Consider the following 21706-nt stretch of genomic DNA (forward strand, 5'->3'; position numbering starts at 1 on the left):
GACATGTATTCCCCTGCCCAGAAGCTCCTTGAAGCCCACTGTTGAAGGATTTTTATCAAGGTTTCATTACATAGCCATGATTGATTAGATCATTCATTCTTGATGATTGAACTCAATTTCCTGCCTCTCTCTCCTCCCCAGAGGTAGGGGTGTGGAGCTGAATGTCATAACCCTCTAACCACTTGGTCTTTCCGGCATCCACCCCACCCCCACCCCAAGCTATCTCCAAGCCCTTAAGCCGAGTGTCATCTCATTATCATACAAAAGACAATCATCATTCAAGATTCCAAGAGTCCTAAGAGCTCTGTGTCAGGAACCAGGACCAAGACCAAAATTTTTTTTGATAGTATATTTCATATATGTATTCTGAAATTTGACTTTTTTTAAAACAATGTGTCTTGGGATGTGTTTACGCTATCACATTCCTTTCGAAGGTTACTCCCTAGTACAAAAGGATTGTGGAGTAGGGACTGACCAGCTGACCGGCATCTCGCTTGCTTCCGTGGGTTCCTGCTGCAAACAGGATCCATGCAAAACACTGGGGGAAATTAAATATTCATCAGGAGAGACATGGGTGAATAAATTACGGTATATTCTTGCAGTGGAATAATACATAAAACAGTCAAATTGAACAATTAACTGAATAGTCGCAGACTTTAATGCCTACTTTTAATAATGGATGGAACCACTAGCCGGAAGATCAACAAGGAGACAGAGGACTTGAACGACCCTATAAATGAGCTAAATCTAGCAGATGTCCTTAGCACACTCCTCCCAACGGGGCAGCAAGACACACTCTTCTTAAGCACACATCTGGAACATTCTCCAAGCTTGGTGGTACGCAGGTCCGTATAGCTAGCTTCAGCAGCTTAAAAGGATTGAAATAATAGGGAGCACGTTTTCCAGCCACAATGGCATTAAATTGGAAATAAATAACACTGAAATTTGGGGAATTCACAAATATGGGGGAAGCTGAAGACCACACTTCTACATCACCAGTGGGTCAAAGAAGGCATCAGGAAAGAAATTAGGAAACTTACTTCGAGATGAGTGAAGGTGAAGATTGCAGACTACCGAAATGGGTGCAGCTGAAGCAGCGCTTGGAGGGAAATTTATAGCTCTAATGTTTTCACTTAGAAAGATCTTAATAACCTAGCGTTTCATCTTATGCAACTAGAAAAAGAAGAGCAAATTAAACCCAAAGGAAGCAGACAGAAGGAGATAATAGAAATTAGTACAGAATTCAGTGAGTTAGACAATAGAAAGGCAATGGAAATCAGTGAAACCAAAAGTTCTTTGTTGTTTTTAATTTTTTTAAGAATATTTGACATGTAATGCTACATTAGTTTCAGATAAAGTTGGTTCTTTGAAATAACAGCAAAATTGATAAACCTTTAGCTAGAGTGACTAAGGATAAAAGAGAGAAGTCTACCCACCCTTCTCTCCCCTTCTTCCTCCCCCTTCCCCTTCCCTCTTCTCTCTCCCTGCCCACCTCCTTCCTTCTCCTCTCCCTTCCCCTCCCCTCCTTTCTCTCTCACTCTCCCCTTCTCCCCCTTCTACTTCCCCTTCTCTCTCTCCACTCCTCTCTTCCCCTTACAGGAAACTAAGAAGAAAGAAACCATGGTTTGAAAGTATGATGGCTGGGGCAGTAAGAAGTTAAAATAGGTATTCATTTTGTTCCCCCTAATTAAGGCAAGGTATCCCTTGGTAGAGTTTTGAGGGCACCCTAGATCCAGAAGAACGTGATTCTGACTAGTATAATCATAAATAAAAGAGAGGACATTACTAGAAACCTTCTGTAAATAAAAGTGTTATAAAGGAATAATATGAATAATTGTCTCCAATAAATTATATGACTTAGATGAAATGGACAAATTCTTAGAAAGATACAAACTACTGAAACTGACTCAAGAAAAACAGGAAATCTGAGCAAACATATAACAAGTAAAGAATGAGTAACCAAAAATATACCCACAAAGAAATGCCCAGGCCCAGATGTCTTCCCTGTTAGCTTCTGCCAAACAAAAGAAAAAATTCTTCACAGACTCTTCCAAAGGAGAGAAAAGAAAGGAATATTTCCCAGCTAATTCTGTGAGGCCAATATTACTCCAGTAACAAAACCACTCCAAGACATTCACAAGTGAGAAAACTACTGACCAATATCTCTTATGAATATAGATGTAGAAGTCCTCAAAAGTATGCCACCAAATTGAATCCAGTAGTATATAAGAATAATTACATACCATGATGAAGTGGGATTTATATCAAGAATGCATGGTTTTTCTAATACCTGAAAATCAAGTATATAATACACCACTTTAACAGAATCAAAATTAAAAATCACATGGTCATCTACATTGATTAATTTCATGACAAAATTACTCAACAGACCAGGAATGTAAGGGATCTCCCCAACCTGATAAAAGATATCTAAACACACACACACACGCACACACACACACAAATAACCAACTAACATCACACTTAATGAAAAAAAAAAAAAGGACACTTTACCCCTATGATCAAGAACAAGAAAAGACGTCCTTGCCAATCCTATTCAATGTTGTGCTGGAGGTTCTAGCCAGGGCAGTTAGGCAAGAAAAAGAAATAAAAGCTGTCCAGATTGAAAAGCCAGAATTAAACTATCTAACTGCAGGTGACACTATCTTGCATAGAAGATCACAAGAAACCCGCCAACAAACAATTAGAACTAAGAAATTATTTTGGTAAGGATGCAGAATGGGAGATCAACAGAGAAAAATCAGTTGTATATCTGTACAGTAGCAGTGAACATTCCATAAATGAAATTAAGAAAATGGTACATATTTACGATGTCATCAAAAAGAATAAAATACCTAGGAACACATTAAGCAAAAGAGGTGCAAGACTTGTACACTGAAGGGGCACCTGGGTGGCTCAGTGGGTTAAGCCTCTGCCTTCAGCTCAGGTCATGATCCCAGGGTCCTGGGATCGAGTCCCGCATCGGGCTCTCTGCTTAGCAGGGAGCCTGCTTCCCCCCACCTCTCCACCTGTCTTTCTGCCTACTTGTGATCTCTCTCTCCCTCTGTCAAATAAATAAATAAAATCTTAAAAAAAAAAAAAAGACATACACTGAAAACTATAAAACATTGCTGGAAGAAAGTAAAGACCCAAACAAATGAAAAGATACCCCGTATTCATGGGTCATTGTTTTACGGCCTCCAAATCGGTCTACACAGCCAGTGGATTCCGTATTGAAATCCCTGCTTCCTCTTTCTGCAGATATTGACAGACTGATCCTTAAAACCTATGGAATTGCTGTAACTAACCAAAACAATGTTAAAAAGAAGGAAAAAGTTCAGAGGACTCATGCATGCTTCCCAATTTCAAAACTTACTACACATCTATGGTAATGAAGACAGTACAGTGCTGGCGTAAATATAGACCTATAGACCAATAGAATCGAGAGTCCAGAAGCAAACACAGTAAGTTGATTTTTGACGAAGATGCCAAGGCCAATCCATGGGGAAAGAATAATTTTTTCAACAAATTTTGCTGGGACAACTAAATACCCGCATGTGAAAGAACCAGTTGAACCTCTACCTCACACCATATGCAAATACGAATTCAAAATGCATCATGGGCCTTAAATGTAAATGCTAAAAGGATAAAACTCTTGGGAAAAATAGAAGCAAATCTTCACGGCCTTGAACTAGGCAATGGTTTTTAGGTACACACCAAAAGCCCAAGTGAAAAAAGAAAAAAATAAATCAATGGGACTCCCATCAAAGCTAAAAACTTTTGTGCTACAAATAATACCTTTAGGAACGTGAAAATGTAACTGGGAGAATGGGAGGATATACTTACACATCATATATCTGATAAGGGAATTATATGCAGGTCACATAAAGAATTCCTACTACTCCATAGTAAAGACAACCCAGTTTAAAACTGGGTGGGGGGTTTTGAATAGACATCTCTCCATATACAAATGGCTGATAAGCACATGAAAGGATGCTAACATTGTTAGCCATTAGAGAAATACAAATCAAAACCACACTGAGATACCACTTCCTACCCACTCGAATGACTAATAAAACAGAGAGACAACCACAAGTGTTGACAAGGATATGAATATGTTAGACTTCTCATACATCACTAGCAGGAATGTAAATTGTGTCAGGCACTTTGGGAAGCCGTTTGGCAGTTCCTCAAAATGTTAAAGATGGGCTTTCCATGGGGCTCAGCAATTCCACCTTCTGTGTCTGTCCAAGGGATATAAGAACATAGGCCTAGGGGCTCCCTGGTGGCTCTGTCGGTTAAGCATCTGCCTTCAGTTCAGGTCATAATCTTGGGGTCCTTGGATTGAGCCCCACATTGGGCTCCCTGCTCAGAAGGAGCCTGCTTCTCCCTCTTCCTCTGGCTCTCTCCCCTCCCTGCATGTGCTTTCTGCTCTCTCTCATGCTCTCTCAAATAAAAACAAATCTTTAAAAAAAAAAAAAAAAACCCATATGTCTACACAAAAACCCATACATATACACATACATTCATAGCAACATAACTTATAATCACCAAGAAATAGAAGCCACCCACCCAAATGTTCACCAATGGATAGGTAAATAAGTTAGGATATAGGCATATAATGAAAAATTATTCATCAGTAAAAAGAAATGAAGTACTGAAGCCAATATGGATGAAAAGTAAAAACATTACGCTCCATGAAAGAAGCCCGTCACAAAAGACCACATGTTGCAAGATTCTACTTACATGAAAGGTCCAGAATATTAAGTCTACAGAAACAGAAGGTAGATTGGGGGCACCTACCGCTGGAGGAGCAGGAATGGGGGGAATGGGGAGATGCTAGTTAAGAGGGATAGAGTTTCTTTTGGGGTTGATGATGGAAATGTTCTAAAATCCATTGTGATGGTCATACAACTCTGTGAATATGCTAAAAACCACTGAAATGTACACATTGAATTTTAAAAGGTGAATTGTATGGTACATGAATTATATCTCAATAAGGCCGTTTTTGAAAAAATGAACGCGTGCATGTGTGTGCGTGCGTGTGTGTATCAACGCAGATAAAACTCAGAAAAGGTAGAAAAAACAAGTTGAAAAAGGAAACAAGCATACAATATGATGTCTTTTACGTGAAATTGTAAAACAGAAAGCAATAGTATGTATTGTTTGGGGGAAGATAAATTCTTAGTAAGATAAAAACTTGGATGGAAAGGATATACTCCAACTGCAAAATTTTCCCTCTCTATAAATAATTTTTTTTTCAAATTTTATGGCTTACTTGTCCACTGTTTATGTGTAGTATATAAAGAAATATATATCTCTATGTCCATATCCTTTTCCTTTCTTAAATAAGAGGTAAAATACCTTATGTACTTTATTACCTGTTTTTTTTTTTTTTAACACTCAACAGTATATTCTAGAGATCACCCTAAAAGAGTTTAAGGAGCCATTCCGGTGAGGCTCCTTTATTAACCTTGTTGGGGCTTTTGTCCAAAAGGAGGAGGGCCAGAGATGGACGACTACATGGAGACGCTGAAGGATGAGGAGGATGCCTTGTGGGAGAATGTGGAGTGCAACCGGCACATGCTCAGTCGCTACATCAACCCGGCCAAGCTCACCCCCTACCTGCGCCAGTGTAAGGTCATTGATGAGCAGGATGAAGACGAGGTCCTCAACGCGCCCATGCTGCCATCCAAGATCAACCGGGCAGGTAACCCAAGGAGCCGCCCAGGAGGAAAGGGTGGGCGCCCTCTTGTGGCAGCTCCAGGAATTACCCTGTAGATGACTACCCGAACGATGTTTCTCCCAGTTAGGAATTTTCAAACTGGGGTGCGCAGACTTCTGCCCACCCCTGTTCCCCCACCGAGCTCTCTACCTCTAGAACTGCAAGCGTCCGTGAACTTGGATGGGGGGGGAATTACATCTTTATTTTACTAACTTTAACCGAGATTTAGCGTTTCCATCAATTGCAAATGTATGTAGGCGACGAATCTCAGTGGGGCTTAGCAATACCTGTGACTTTGTCAACAATAAAATTACAGATATCTTCATACCACGTTACAGCTGTTACAGATCTTCCAAAATAGCATTTACACTCATCTCCCCCTCAAAATTAGAGTAGTTATTAGAGCTGCCAAGAGATCATGTTATTAATGCATTAGTGAAGAAGCACTTTTATTACTGAATCTCAAATTTAGTATTTGATAACATATCTTATTAGAATTGATTCCCTTTATAGTCCAATTCCTTTTTATCTGTTTAAAAATATTATTCTGGGGGCACCTGGGTGGCTCAGTGGGTTAAAGCCTCTGCCTTCGGCTCAGGTCGTGATCCCAGGGTCCTGGGATCAAGCCCCGCATCAGGCTCTCTGCTCAGCAGGGAGCCTGCTTCCTCCTCTCTCTCTGCCTGCCTCTCTGCCTACTTGTGATCTCTGTCTGTCAAATAAATAAATAAACAAAATCTTTAAAAAAAATAAATAAAAATAAAAATATTATTCTGAGAAGGGGTCCACGACCCTTTATCCCATTCTTCAAAGGTACTAAGTCTGGTTTGTAAAACTTGGTTTTACATACATAAGTGTATATATACACCTGTGTTTGTGCAGGTGCGTATGGTAACAATGTAAAATATCTTTCTTTCAGTGGCTCACCATTGAAAGGGTTTGGAAATCACTTCCCCACCATATGATGAAACGTATTTATTATATCTGTCCTGGGACCTCAAGGGAAGAAATATCTGAAAATAAAATATTTAAGGATGGGTCAAGAAATGTAAATATTACATGGACCCAGTAGCAAAGAAACTGAAAGTGCCTGGCAGGTTACATTTAGGTTAAAGATGTTTCCAGACTAGGAAATAATCCCAAAGATCGTGGAGCTGTTCTTGCTTCCTGTGACTTTTCCTAGCTCTGCCCCTGAAGATTTGTCTTCCTGCTCCGAGTATCAGAAAACCATGCATGACTCTGTAATTGCTTTGTACTTCCAGCCCCCTTCAATCACAGAAGAGCTGGTGCCTGTGTGGTTAATTTCAGCGCCCGGTCAATTGGGAAGCTCTTTGAAACTGTTGGTTTCCCATAGCTGCAATTCCATTTATCCTGGTTCTACCAATTTCTCAGAGAAAGGAAAACTAACAGCCACTAAATCCCTGTTGAGGACCTGGCACTTTGATTTATAGTATCTGGACTCCCAGAGACCACTGTCAAGTGACAGGATGTGGTGAGACTGTCTTCTTAAAGTTTATTGAGGGTTAGGAGTCCAGGGTGAGGCTGGACGCTGAGACCGGCATCCAATCAGAAGTGCACTCTTCTCACTGGGTGATTTCTGTTCTGCCAGGCCGACTGTTGGACATCCTACATACCAAGGGCCAAAGGGGCTATGTGGTCTTCTTGGAGAGTCTGGAATTTTACTACCCAGAACTGTACAAACTGGTGACCGGAAAGGAGCCCACCCGGAGATTCTCCACCATTGTGGGTATGTGGCTTTGCCATCAGGAGCCTTGGAACTCTGGTAGGACTGTGTGTGTGCATCTGTGTGTATGTAGGAGTCCAGTGAGGGTACAGTGCCATGACATTAGGACAGTGTTCATGTGGCCCTTGTGCACTGTCAACCCCTCATTTCTGCCTGATGATCAAAGGCAGGTGACGGAGACAGACCAAAGGAGGAGCCAAGAGAAGTGGGTGTTCGTGGAGCAACCTCCATGAGTGTTGGTGCAGGTAGGGCAGAAATCCCTACTGCCCTCTGGATCCTGTCCTTGCCTTGCCTACTGTATCAGCAGCAACCGTGAGCCAGAGCCCTCGGTAACCTCATCTCAACTTTCCTCCATAAATAGTCCTCAATCAGCCTTCTCTCTGCCTCCACCACTACCCCAGTTCCAGGCTCCTCCAATCCCATCCACTCTACAGCCATTCCTGCTCTCTCCAGTGCTATCTCCAGCCTTCAAGTCACCCTCCTCACTGAAAACCTTTGGTGGTCCTCCACAGCAACCAGCTAACACCCATGGCTTTAGTGGAGCCCACAAGAACCCTACGCGGTCAGCCCCTCCCCGCTGATGCTCCCGCTTCTGCCTCTCCACCTCTCTGGACTCCAGCCACTTCGGTCTTCCTTCAGTTTCTGAAATGTGCCAAGATCCTCCTCGCAGGGCTCCCTGGAGGGCTTTGGCAATGTTTTCCCACCTTCCTAGGATGTTTTCCCTCCTCAATGCTTTCTTGCTCACTCTGAGCGTCCAGGACCTGAGGCCTCCGAGCAGTGTTGGTGTGAATGAGTGAGTGAGTGAGTGAGTGAAGGACGGACCCGGACCCCACCCCTGGGCCCCGTGCACTCTCCGCATCCTCGGACCTGACGGGCGCCCCCTTTCCGCAGTGGAGGAGGGCCACGAGGGTCTCACGCACTTCCTCATGAATGAGGTCATCAAGCTACAGCAGCAGATGAAGGCCAAGGACCTGCAGCGGTGCGAGCTGCTGGCCAAGTCGCGGCAGCTGGAGGACGAGAAGAAGCAGCTGACGCTGACTCGGGTGGAGCTGCTGACGTTCCAGGAGCGGTACTACAAGATGAAGGAGGAGCGCGACAGCTACAACGACGAGCTGGTCAAGGTGAAGGACGACAACTACAACCTGGCTATGCGCTACGCCCAGCTCAGCGAGGAGAAGAACATGGCGGTCATGAGAAGCCGAGACCTGCAACTCGAGGTGAGCGGCATGCGCGGGGGCGGGGGCTGCTGGGGCTCGGGACCCCCGCACGGGCAGGTGCACACAGGCGCGCACGGGCCACCAGAGCTTCTCACTCAGCTAGGAGAGGGGCAGTGGGGGACACTGTGTTCTTGGGGGTGCCTGGATCCACCATGCGCGTGAACACACCAACCCAATGAGGGGTGACAGCCGAGGGCCGGGGCCACGGTGCGCGTGTGCAGACGTGCGCATCAAGACCGGGCGGGGATTCCCACCCCTGGTTCTGGCCTCAGATCCTCCATGCGCATGTCCGGACACCACGGACGCGGTGGGGCTTCCCGCAACCTGCTCCGCCCGCCCCCCCCCCCCCATCCCACCCCAGGTACCACGTGCGTGTGCACACAGGCCCACACGGCCCCTCTACAAAGCCAGGAGAGGGGGTCGATGGAGAACCCAGGGGCCCTGACCGTGAGTGACCCACAGGAAAATCAGCGAGGAGGCAGATACTTGGAGACTTGAGGTGTCTGAGGCCGGGACCCCGCCGTTCACAGCTGGATCCACAAATCTCCCCATGGCACTGGGGACGGTCAATGTACTTATCAATGAACAATCCGCCACCCAAGTGATTAATGTCATGAATGAGTTTACCTCCAAAATGGTGACAGGGAAGGGAATTTGCTTAACTCATTTATCCTTTTTATTTATTGAGGGCCACCGTGCACCAGGCTCTTTTCCAGGGATACATAACTCAAGACCCAGGTTCTGCTGTCACAGAGCTCACATGCTAATCAGCAAACAAATACATAAGCACCTGCTGATCATAAGTGCTACTAAGAAGAGGGAAGGAAGGAGGATGAGGATAGTGAGTGAGAGATACGACTTTGAAGAGGATGGTCAGGGTCTCTGAGGAGGGGACACGGGAGCAGAGGTCTGAGGACAGGGAGGGAGCCAGCCATGCAGGGCTCATGGGGAAGAGCAAAGAGCACATGGAAGGTCCTAAGTAGGGGACATGCTTGGTGTTTTTGACCATCAAGAGAGCCAGTGGCCAGGAGCCAACTTAGGAAGTGGCCCAGAGAGGTGGCCATGGTCCAGATCATCAGGGCAGGGTAAGAACTCTGGAATTTATTCTGGTTGTGATGGGAAGCCACTGAAGGATTGAGAGCTGGAGAGTGACAACTGATTTATATCTAGAAGGATTACTCTGGCTGCTGGGTGGAAAATAGACTCGGAATATTTATTAAGCGCTTGCCATGTGTAAGGCGCAGTGCTAAGCACGGTGGGGGACGCGGGGATAAATAACCTGATTTCTGCTCGGGTCACTTACAATTTAGTTGAAGCAGACAGATCAGTAAACAATTCGCTGGAATTCAGGTGACTGGAGTCAGTGGCATGGCGGGCAGTAGAGCATTTCTGCCAAGAACACGGGACTTCGAAAGCCTATACATTTGAGTTCGAATCTGCCTTCGGTTTCTGGCTTTACCGCGTTACTTGGCTTCTAGCCCGTTTCCTCGTTTGTAAATGGCAATCATGGAAAATAATTCCTGTGTCCTAGGGTTGCTGAGACACAGCCCCTTGTCTTCGGCAAAATGGCTGACCCAGTAAGCACCCCACAGTGCTGGCACTCCATGCCCACTTGGATGGGACACGGGATCTGGACCCAGCACTGGGCACTCGGGCTGACCTTCCAAGATGCCAGGAAGGAGTTTTGTTGTAGCTAGGATTTGGAGACATTAGCCCATGACAGCGACTTAAAAGTTTCCCTCCTAGAACTTTGTCCTATATTATATTTCCCTAGTGATATAGGAACAGAAGGAAGTGTGTCCAGAATTTGAAAGAACATCTGGCCAGCTGAGTCCCTAGGTCATTTCCCAGCCCCAGACTGCTTCCCTGTGTGCCTCTTCCTTCTTTCCCTTCCCTGGGGGCCCAAGCACTGTTTTCCTTGCTAAAGTTACCACCCTCTGCCTGCCAGGAGCCTTGCAGGGTTCTCCCCGTAAGCCTAGATTTGTAAGAGGGAGCTCACCCCTTTGGCACCTCCCTTTCCTGTGGCCCTTGAAGACAGGCCTGCTGTGGGTGTTCTGTAAGGTCGATCAGTTTGGGGAGACAGACACACTTAGTCACAAAGGTCTAAGAAGTCTTCTCCTGGGCCACCTTCCTGTCAGTCGCCTCTCCAGGGCAGAGCTCAGCACATCTCTGCTTGTCTTGTTGCATTTCCGGATGCCTCTCTCCCGGCCCTGAGTCCTTTAGGCCGGAGATGCTGTGAACCCAGAGGGTCTCACACTGTCCTTTTCACAGCAGTGCTGTTTGTCCGAATAGAAGTTTGTGGGAAACCCACAAGGACAAGCCTATACCAGTCACCCTGGGGGCAAAGTCAGGGTGTGGGGCCCAGAACCCTGAGCTCATGGTCACCTCACTTCCTGCGATGACATGGGTTTTTGAATGGAGCCCCCCCAGGTTCTCTAAGGGACATGTAGCCCCTTTCATCATTATCCTAAATTAACAAATCAAGAGCTGTTCATCAAGAAGATGGCACTTTGTTTTACCGCAGCGGGTTTCTTTGAGCCCTTCTTTATCACTAACCGGAACAAGGGGGGTGGGCATCACACAGCTTATGTGGGATGTCCGCTGGGCATCTAGGGGACAGTTGACTTTCCGCTGTATTGCCTACCAACCGCACCGTTGAATGTTTCAGATTGACCAGCTCAAGCACCGGTTGAATAAGATGGAGGAAGAATGCAAGCTCGAGAGAAACCAGTCTCTGAAACTGAAGAACGACATTGAGAACCGGCCCAAGAGGGAGCAGGTTCTGGAACTGGAGCGGGAGAATGAGATGCTGAAGACCAAAATCCAGGAGCTGCAGTCCATCATCCAGGTGTGGGCTGGGGCAGGGCAGGGGACAAGAGGGGCAGACCCCGGCCTGGGTGTGCATCCCCCTTACTGACCGCAGGACCGCAGGCAGTCCCCGGTGTCCCTGGGGTCCTTTATGTCCCTGCCCTGCCAGGTGGGGTCACCGCCCTCCCCACTTGTCAGAGACATGACATTATGTGAGATGACACTTGTCCCAGGCTCTGTGAGTCAGGGACAACCAGGAAACCGATTTCCCCCTTAAAGAGCCCAAGAAATCCACCTCTCAGCTCTGCATGATTTGTTAAAATGTCCAGTGGCTCCCCATCTTTCTCATCACAGACTTGTTTTCGGGTGTGGAGGAGGAGACAGCCGAGAAACACATGGACAGGGAAAGAAAAAGGCTTCCCCTCCCCCTTCCTCCAGAATGGCTCCCTGGCCGCCCAGGGTTTAAAGCGTGGATCTGGAGCCAAGAATGAATCCCGGGTTAACCAAAGCAGATTAATTGATATTTGGGGGGAATGCATCTGGACAGGAGAGCTGCCCCCTCTTTGCTGTCACCTGTGAAGTGTTTGGGGGAGCGCCGACTGCTTTTCTTGGCTCTGATAAGAGCTAGGGCAGAACAATAGGCATTGGGATGTTCCTGAGCAGAAGTGGGTTTTATGCTTCTTTCCAGGAGATAAAATTCTTAAATAATAAGCTGCTTAAGGACCCCAGGAGGCACCAACTCCTTCTCTGCTTCCCTGGCACAAAAACTTCTGCTCTCCCAGCGTCTGTCACTGGCTCTATGGTTCCCCCCTTCCCTTCCCCCGCCCCTCCCTCCGGGTCCCCCTGGCTCCCGGCCCTGCCCCACTCCCAGCATGGTCACACCTTCCTGCCTGCCCGCCCAGGCAGGGAAGCGCAGCCTGCCCGACTCCGACAAGGCCATCTTGGACATCCTGGAGCACGACCGTAAGGAGGCTCTGGAGGACCGGCAGGACCTGGTCAACAAGATCTACAACCTGCAGGAGGAGGTCCGCCAGGCAGAGGAGCTGCGGGACAAGGTGGGAGCCCCCAGGCGGAGGGACAGCACCCCACCCCCATCCCTGGCCCCGGCCAGTACACCGACCCCCACTCTCTTCTGGGGACTAAGGTTTCAGCCCGGTCCAGATTTCCCAGGCCTGCTGGCCTGAGCCCTCGCTGTGATTGGTGAACTGCTGCACACCCCAGCCCCCGCCTTCCCCCTCCTGGACGCAGGCCCTGTGAGGGCACGCAGTGTCTGCCCTTTCCCCCCTCCGCATTCCCTTGCGCTCAGTAGGTAGGAAGCACATCCCAGCTAAATGCCCCCCGATGTGGCCCCTGCTCTTCAGAGAGCTGGCTCTCTGGGAGGGACAGCCCAGTGGGGAGGCTCGGCTGGGAGACCCCCCGCCCCGCCTGCTGCCCGCTGGGTGCCGGCACTGAGCTCTCCCCGTCGCTCACAGTACCTGGAGGAGAAGGAGGACCTGGAGTTGAAGTGCTCGACGCTGGGCAAGGACTGTGAGATGTACAAGCACCGAATGAACACGGTCATGCTACAGTTGGAGGAGGTGGAGCGCGAGCGGGACCAGGTGTGGACTGGCGTCCAGACGGCGTGGGGGCCTGCCCCGGGCTCCAGGGGATCCTACGGCAGCGCGCGCGTGCTCACGCGCGATCCCCAGAGTCGGACAGCCACGTTCAGGCTCCGTCACTCATCAGATGTGCAGGCTAGCTCCGCCCCACGGAGGCCTCAGTGTCCACATCTGGAAAATGGGAGGAGTAAGACAGCCCCACGCGCTAGGGGAGGGGTGCGGGCGAGAGATACTGCCCCAGCGCTCTCAACACGGTGCTGCCTCCTGGCAAGGGCCTGGAGAGGGCGGGACACTTGGCAGCTGTGATGTGGACTGTTGGGGAAGAGTTGGGGTCAGGAGAAGAGCAGCCTGACCCCCCGAGCTGGGAAGCAGGCGTCCAGACAGAGCACATCCCGGGTCTGATTTGGATCGGTTGGGGTGAAGAACCAAAGTGGCCTTGTCCTCCCCACCCCCCACCCCTACACCGCAGGCCTTCCATTCCCGGGATGAAGCCCAGACCCAGTACTCACAGTGCTTAATCGAGAAGGACAAGTACAGGAAGCAGATCCGGGAGCTGGAGGAGAAGAACGACGAGATGAGGATTGAGATGGTCCGGCGGGAAGCCTGCATCGTCAACCTGGAGAGCAAGCTCCGGCGGCTCTCCAAGGACAGCAGCAGCTTGGAGCAGGTGGGGCTGGGCTGGGCGTGGCCTTGCACACCTGCAGCCCCCGGGGGTGCCTCCCCACACCTCCACCCCACCATGTCCTTGACCCTCCTGCACATGCACACACTCTGCACAGACGGTGAATTTTGAACTTGGAAAATGCGGGGTGAAACCCTGTCTTGGCCACTTGCTTAGGCAAGTGACTTCACCAGGTAGCCTCAGCTCCTCCTCCATGGACCACGGCTGGCTGCCAGCCACCCGTCGAAGTCGCCACCACCACGTGGAGGGTCACTGGGCGTCAGGTGCCCGCTGCCCACTGCAGCCCCTGGTACCTATGAGGGTACCGTCCTTTACGGACGGTATGGCGCTGGACGCTGCCATTGGAGCAGACGACATTACCATCGTCATAGCTGTGCGATCGAGTGTGGTCGCACACAGGTCCAGGGCTGAGTGTCTTCTGCGTGTGAGCTCCAGCCCACCAAGCCCTCCTGCCAGGAAGGTACCATGACGGTTCTCATGTACTAGGGAAGGAGCCCGGACCCTAGCAGCTGGAGCACCCCTGGTCCGTGGCCTGGGGAACCTGGGGCGAGACCCTCAGAGGACACCGGTCTAGGAACTTGGCATTTCAACACCATGTTGTAAATCACAACTGTCCCTCTGGGTGGTTCTGCCACCTGTACGGTGGTGGGCAGGGACAGGCAGGAGACATGCCAAGACGGGTGGTAGGAGGTGGCCAAGTCAGCTTGAGGACTGAAGCCCTTCACTGTTCTTTGGGGACCTTGATACATTTTGTGCCAGGAAGTAAGGCAGAGAGCTTTGGGTTTGGAGGAAGCAGCAGGAAGGTTGTGTGGTTTGGGGAGGGCAGCTGGAAGTTACCGACTGCCTGTGCAGCTGGGCCCGAGACAGTAGCTAGAAAGCACCCGGACGGACAAGGCCCGAGCTGCCAGGTTCTGTGTTTGGAGCTCAGGCCCAGGGTTGCCCCTTGGGGTGTGAAGGTGGCTTGTCAGGCCCCAGGGGCCATTCTGTTGATGCTGCAAACACCATAAAGCAGGGGGAGACAAGGGCAGGAGGCTGCTGACAAGTGGATAGAGCCAGAACCACAAGCCTGGGCATCAGAGAGGGGGAGAGGGGACACAGGGGTCAGGGAGATGCACAGGCCGTCCTGAATTTCAAGCCGGGGCCCCTGGGAAGGTCAGCCGCCGACGGTGGCCGCTCATCCTGCCGCATTGCTGGTGTTGACCTCTCTCCGCCCCAGAGTCTACCCAGGAACCTGCCAGTGGCCATCATCTCTCAGAACTTTGGGGATGCCAGCCCCAGGACCAACGGGCAGGAAGCTGACGACTCGTCTACCTCAGAGGAGTCTCCGGAAGACAGCAGATACTTTCTGCCCTACCACCCCCCCAAACGCAGGATGAATCTGAAGGGCATCCAGGTACGGGGGGGAGGGGCGGCCACGGAGCCCCTGGGGGACGTGGCTGGATGCGACTCCCCCTGTTCCAGCCCCATCGGTGGGAATCCTGCCAGCCCCAGCTTCTCCCCCATTTGCTTTCACACACCTCCCATTTCTTGTCCGCGTAACTGAAGTTAGAGACGGAATGAAGTAAGCATTATTTCGAAATTCATTCATTTATTCAGCAAATAGGTATTGAGTGTCTATCCCGTGTTTATTGACGTTAATGGCTTGTGAGAGGCCTGCTGGGGTTCCTGTCCGCTCCGCTCAGTGTCCAGTGTCCGAGGCTCCCTCTACAGGAGGAATGAGTGCATGAGATCATCTCACATGAGAGGGGCCGGGCAGTGCAGGGTGGGACCCCCCCCCCACCCCCCGGGAAGTACCAGCACCTTGTGCTGGGCGAGTATAACCAAAAGCTTCGTGCTTTCTGGAAAATTCCCCATGTCTGCGTCATGTACCTGGTTCTGCTGGGCCTCACACCTGCACGCGCTCCTTCCCTGGCCTCCACTGTCAGCTGATATCCACTGAGCCTTGTGTTGTCACCTCCTAGGATGGGGGGGGCCTCTGTGCAAGCCGCTGCCACACAGCCTGGGGTGCGGGCATCACATGCCATCAGGTGTCCTGAGGCTACACAAGCTTCCTCTGCCTGTTCCCTCCCTCTGCTGACAGGTGTCTCAGGCCTTGTCTGATTTGTTCCCTCTGTCTGTTGTCTTCCCCTCCCTCTCACAGCTACAGAGAGCCAGGTCCCCCATCAGCATGAAACGAGCCGCAGATTTCCAAGGTTGGTATGCACCCAGACTCCTCTCCTCTCTGTCTGTCCGTCTGCCTCTCCCGCTCCTTTTTGCCCATTGTGGCGATCTGTCCCGCACAGTCAACCTGAGACAGGCCTGGCAGCCCAGGGTGGTGGGGCATCGATAGTAATTAATGTTCATCGTCATGGGACAGGGATAGAGTTGCGATGTAGAAACGTCCCGCCTGGCACACACGCGTACACGTGCACACACGTGCTCACACACACACTGAGGTCAGCCCGGAGCCCGTGATCCCTTAACCAGGGTTGGCGCTTCTGCTCACGGCTTGTCAGCAGGACACGGGCTCGACTGTCCTTCCTGGCTTTTGGCCAGGCAGTCTGGGTCCAGCTGTGAGCCCCTGGTTCTCCAAGACACCGCATCTTCGGGATCCCTGTCCCTCATTCTCACTGTGACTCTTGGGGGACAGGTGGCTAGTGAGGGTTGTGCCCGGGGAAGTCAGACATCTGCTGTGTGCCAGGTGCCCATAGGTGGGAGCCTGTGCTCTGAGAAAGGGCCATCAGTGAGGAGGGAGAACGTGGCTCTGGACACCCAGGAAAGAGGGGACAGAGGAGGGCTGGAGAAAGAGCCGTCATGAAGGCCACTCAGGACACAGCCGGGAGCAGGGGCAAACTGGAGGAGTCTGGCATGCTGCCCTTCCAGTGCCCAGAGCAGGGAATTCTAGGAGTGGGGCTGCAGAAGGCCAGAGGGTAAGAGCCCCACACTGAGGATGTGTACCCCTCCTGGGTCTGGGGGGTCGGGGAAGGAAGAGCCCAGAGTGGGCTGCAGGCTGTTCTCCTTGGACCTGATGGAGCCCAGAGGTAGGGGTCCCTCCACCCCTCTCTTTGCCAGATCAGGTATCTCTAGAATCATCTTCATCAGAAGGGGGTGTAAATGGTCTGTGGAAGGAGTGTTTGCCCCACAAAGAGGGAAAAGAGGCAGCAGGATGACAGAACTTCTGGACCTTCCCCAAGCCTTCGCCGCTGTCTAGGGCGATGTGTCTGACCATTCACGCACAAGCTTTGGCGGGGGCGGGTGGGAAAGCCGGCTTTCCCGTGCAGCAAGGCAAGGGCTGAGAGAAGTGTGCACAAAACCCCGGACAGCCCCCAGAGGAGCAGGAGGGGCGCCCAGGACTTTACGGAGGAGGCCGTGGACTCTGGCTCCCGTCGCCCGTCGGCCTGTTTGGTAGAGACGGTGGGATCCGTCTTGAGGATAGGGTCCCTGGGCAGGGAGGTTTCCAGTCTACCAGACCCATGCTTCCATTCATGCTGTTTCACAGAGCGCCAGGTGGGGCCCCCACCTGAGTCCCGAGACCCAGGCTGCCCAGGACCTGGCGGCGGCAAGACATACTAGTGGGCAAGACCAGAGACTCCCTCCCGGGAGCCAACAGCTGGGGAAACGAGAGGAGGGAGGAGGCCGCCCCCCACCCTCCCTAGGAGAACAGGCCACCCAGACAGGACAGCCCCCAGGCGCTCGGTGCTCACGAGGGGCTCTCAATCCCCTCCCCGCTGCCTTTCCCCTTTGCCTCCTGCCTCCGCGAGGACAGGGCGAGGGCATGAAGAAGAAGGCACAGACGCCAGCCCCAGCTCCTCCAGATCCCTGCCCATCACCAACTCCTTCTCCAAGATGGTAAGCCAGCCGGGTCCCCAGCACAACCCCTTCTGGCTCAGAGCCCGTCCCCAGCCCCACCTCTCCGTGGGCCGCAGCAGGCCCACCCCCTTGCTTTGCGCTCTGTGCTCTGCCCTGGGCCTGCGAGCAGCCTCACTCCAGGGCTGCAGCCCAGACCCTCCTTATGTTTATTTAAAGATGTTTCCACCAGCTCAGGATGTATTTACACCTTCTCGCTGCTTTCTTTCCCAATTTAACACTTGGTGGGAGGAAGAGAGGGGCCTCTGAGGAGCCGTAGGGAACCGCACAGGCAGGCACTGAAAATTCTGCCAGGACTTCAGGTCCCAGGCCCCTCTGGCAGCCCCTGGGGTGGGGGCTAGCCCTGGAGAGGGGGATGCTGGAGCAGCTGGAGCCACAGACCACACAGCCCAGGCTCCCTGCCCCTCCCCCAGTCCCAGCCCGCCCTCCTCACCCCCTTACCCCCCCAATCTGGGGGTCCCAGCCCCCCCGCCCCCCCAGGCAGGCAGCAGAAGGCGTGGGATTAGAAATTCTAACCCCAGAGGCGAAGCCCTGGGAAGCTTGTCAGCTCAGCTTCCAAAACCAGGCCCTGGGGGATGCAGAGGTTTGATAAGAAATGGCTTCTGTGTGCGGCTCTGGGGGGCAAAAGCCTCGGCTCTTATTTAAGGCAGCCCTTGCCAGGAACCAGCAGGCCTTCCTTCAAAGGGTTGTCCTCTAGCAGCCGTGCCATTTGGGGCATCTGTCGCTGCCGCCACCACCAGGCCCCAGGGTCTTCTTCTCCAGAGTCGGGGTACAAGCCCGGCGCCGCGGGGCCCGTGGAACCCTGCTGAACAGGGTTCAAGGCACAGCCCTGCACCCACACCCTGCAAGCCCCACCCCCAGCCCCAGCCCCAGCGGCCTCCTGCCTGCGCCCTCCCTGCCCCTGCCCAGGGCTAGCAGATGTGCGAGCAGATGTGCACCCCACTCTGGCTACAGCTGCCCTAAGCGGCCCCCAGCTGAGCGCAAGCCTTCTCTGGCCAAGGTCGCTGCTGAGAACCAGTTCGCTTGCCCCTGTCGGGGGCGGGGACGAATCCGCGTGCATTTGAGCCCCCGTATCTGTAATATTTGTGCCCGCGGAGGCACCGGGCTCCCCATCGCGCATCTGTGTTTCAAAGCAGCCCCACCGGAGCCGCTCCAGCATCATGTCCATCACCGCCGAGCCCCCCGGAAACGACTCCATCCTCCGGCGCTACAAGGAAGACGCACCTCACCGCAGGTGGGTGGCAGGGGCGGCCAGAGGGCGCCCCACAGTCTCCACACCCACTCACTCAGCCCTTGAGCCAGCCTCGTGCTGCCCACTTCAGCGGTGAAGCAAGGCTCAGAGAAGGCGCTTGGTTTTCCCAGGGTGGCTCCGCGAACGGCCAAACGCCTCAGCCTACGTCGGTTTGCCCCTCTCACGCAGAAATCAGGCTTTTCCTGCCAAGAGCCATAGACCCCAGCAAGAGTCTCCCCATTCCTGCTTCCCCTTTCCCTTCCTCACCTCTGGGAAACCATCCATCCCCAGCTGGGGAGACCGCAGTGGGGGTGTTTCCCGGGCACTCAGATGCTGCGGGTCAGCGGGACGTTAGGAATCTCGTGCTCGGCTCAGCATTAGAGATCCCTGGGTGGTTTCTAGAAGGTCTGGCAGCACCCAGCACCCTGCAAGGTGGAATCCACGTCCCTGAACTGTCCACGGCCTGGTGTGGGCCTCGTGGCCATGGGGAGCTTAGAACTCAGAGCATCTGTCCTGTCTTGTGTAAAGGGCACCCTCAGCCATGTAGGCCCATCCCACACAGTGGCCTGAGCTCGAGTGGGTGCTCAGGGCTCCGTGTCGGGAAGGGAGTGAGTGGGAACCAGCCAGTGGGGCTGTCGGGACGCTGCTGACCGACCCTTCGTGAACCTCCTCACACCGGCCACCTGAGACACCCTGCTTCCAGTGGTCCGTCCAGCCCTGTCCAGCTCTCTGGCCACCTTCTCCTCCTGCCCGTGCTGCCCTCTCCAAGCCAAGGCCTCTCGGAGAGCCAGAACATTCCAGAATCTTCCCCCACCCTCAACCACGGCACACAGCCTGGGAAGCTCCCTTGGTCACCCGCCCTTCCCCGTGCCCCCCTTGTGTCTTGCAGCGCAGTCGAAGAAGACAATGACAGTGGTGGGTTCGACGTCTTGGACTTTGACGGTAGGCACCGGGCGGATCTCAGAGGCACACCTGTGTGGCGGCTGCCTGCAGTCTGGTGGGAGCACGACCGTGTCACCCACGCTCAGGGCCCTCCAGCTCAGGGCAGAGCCCTGTGCCTCCTAGGTCCTCAGGAAACACATGTGGTGTGGACGTCAAGAGGACAGTGTTTTCCTTCCCTTCCTGCCTGAGACTAGAGATGTGGGGCAGACAAGCCCTGGGGAGACCGAGGGTGGGCTGCAGTCCTAAACCGGCCCCACGGCAGAGCCATTGTGACAGAGGGGATGTTCCCTGGGCCTACAAGAAGCCCTGCAGAGAGCAGGGAACGAGGGCTCAGTTTCCAGGGAGCCACGGCCCCTAACAATTGGGGTGGGGGGGTTCAGCCCAGCACACGTGGAGCCCCCACAGCCCACTACACTTGGGGGACAGGACACAAAGACTCATCCCCGCATCCTTGTGTTGGCTGACCCCTGGGGGTAGGGCTATGATGTACCCACCCTGAGCACCTGCCTGGGCGGGCAGAAGACAGAGGGGTGGGAAGGGTCCAGAAGCCTCCTGGACATGCCCCCGTGTCTCCAACGGCCCCTCCTCTGCTGGAAGCACAGGGGCTGGCCCCCACGGCCCCAGGTGGGCCTGCCACCCTCTCTCGTTCCCGGGCTTCCCCCAACCCTGCCCGCACCCTCAGCGGCTCAGGCTGCCAGCAGATACGATGAAGGATTAGCAGCTCTCCCTAATTGGGGACCATCAGAAGCTATCAAGTGTTAAAGAGAGGTTAGCACCTAATAGAGGCTGGGTAATGAGAAGAATTGAAGGAGTTTTGGAAAGGGGAGAGCTCCAAAGAGAATTCTGGGCAGCCATCCAAGGCATTCTGCAGCGTCAGGACAAATTCCCGATGCTCAGAGGCCTTTGTTACCAGCTCAGAGCTGGTTTGCACGTCCTCTGTTCTGGCGCCTGGGCTGCAGGGAGTGGGGTGTCTGACCCCTGAGGCCTTGGGGTCCCACTGAGTTGGGAAGAGGGGTCAGTTCTCCATCTAGAGTCTGCCCTGCAGGTCCCGCCCCAGCCCACGGCCTAGAAGCAGCAGATGTAAGACCTAAGGTGGTCCCGAGATAAAAATATGGACCCCAATTCAATTCTGCTAGGGCAGACTCCTTTCCCACGTACAGACACAGGAGTCCTAAAAAGCAGGTAGCTGGCAGGGCTCCCCGTTAGAAGGGCCTCAGGGGCAGGGGCATGGTTTTTTGGAAGAAGTTTCAGTGCAGCATCTACAGCCAGCCTCCTGGCCCAGGGCCCAGTGGGAGAATTTCCTGGGAGGCAGGCGGGGAGCAGCAGGAGCCGCCCTCCCTGTTCTGCAGGTTCTCACGAGCACACTGGCCCCTTTGCAGATGACAGTCACGAGCGCTGCTCCTTCGGACCCCCGTCCATCCACTCCTCCTCCTCCTCCCACCAGTCCGAGGGCCTGGATGCCTACGACCTGGAGCAAGTCAACCTCATGTTTAGGAAGTTCTCTCTAGAAAGGTACCCTGGTGGCGGGAAAGGGGAGCCAGAGCTGGGGGAGGGGATGGCAGAGGGGATGGCGGGGTAAAGGCCCACCAACCCCTAGATCTCCCAAAGAGGGACCATCCAGCTCCCCCGGATTCTAGGCTCAGAGGGTCTCAGAGCCGGAAAGCATTTCCCCGGACCCCCGATCAGGCCCAGAGAGAAAGGGGCCTGTCCAGGGCCACCCAGAGAGGCAAGGGGGCAGCCCTTGATGTCCAACGGGCCCCTGCCCCACCTGAGAGGCGGGAAGCCTGGTGGCCGGTGCCAACAGCAGCCACCCACTCCCCAGTGTTCGAGGAGGAGCTGAGCAGCCCATTGGCACAGATGTCCAATGGGAGAGCTCAGTGTGGCCACTGCCATGGGCTGGGGGGACAGCGATGGGA

General features: G+C 52.9%; 1 protein-coding gene across 5 annotated transcripts in view; it reads left to right on the plus strand.

Annotated features, from left to right (window-relative positions):
- Nucleotides 1-21706, plus strand: part of CARD11 (caspase recruitment domain family member 11) — a 112431-nt gene that overhangs the window by 74207 nt on the left and 16518 nt on the right. For 4 of the 5 annotated variants that reach the window (XR_007124484.1, XR_007124485.1, XM_047713859.1 and 1 more), the window contains exons 3-15: nt 5498-5710; nt 7332-7469; nt 8358-8683; nt 11352-11531; nt 12394-12546; nt 12964-13089; nt 13559-13756; nt 14988-15164; nt 15912-15963; nt 17517-17599; nt 18751-18851; nt 19738-19790; nt 21170-21302. Coding sequence is in view for 3 of the 5 variants with exons in the window: in XM_047713859.1 (XP_047569815.1) it covers nt 5498-5710; nt 7332-7469; nt 8358-8683; nt 11352-11531; nt 12394-12546; nt 12964-13089; nt 13559-13756; nt 14988-15164; nt 15912-15963; nt 17517-17599; nt 18751-18851; nt 19738-19790; nt 21170-21302 (1933 nt within the window). In the remaining 2 variants the exon portion in view is untranslated. The remainder of the gene's footprint in view (nt 1-5497; nt 5711-7331; nt 7470-8357; nt 8684-11351; nt 11532-12393; nt 12547-12963; nt 13090-13558; nt 13757-14987; nt 15165-15911; nt 15964-17516; nt 17600-18750; nt 18852-19737; nt 19791-21169; nt 21303-21706) is intronic. The other variant, XM_047713861.1, reaches the window with a different exon arrangement.

Source organism: Lutra lutra, chromosome 18, assembly GCF_902655055.1.
Source record: "Lutra lutra chromosome 18, mLutLut1.2, whole genome shotgun sequence".
NCBI classification, from domain to species: Eukaryota; Metazoa; Chordata; class Mammalia; order Carnivora; family Mustelidae; genus Lutra; species Lutra lutra.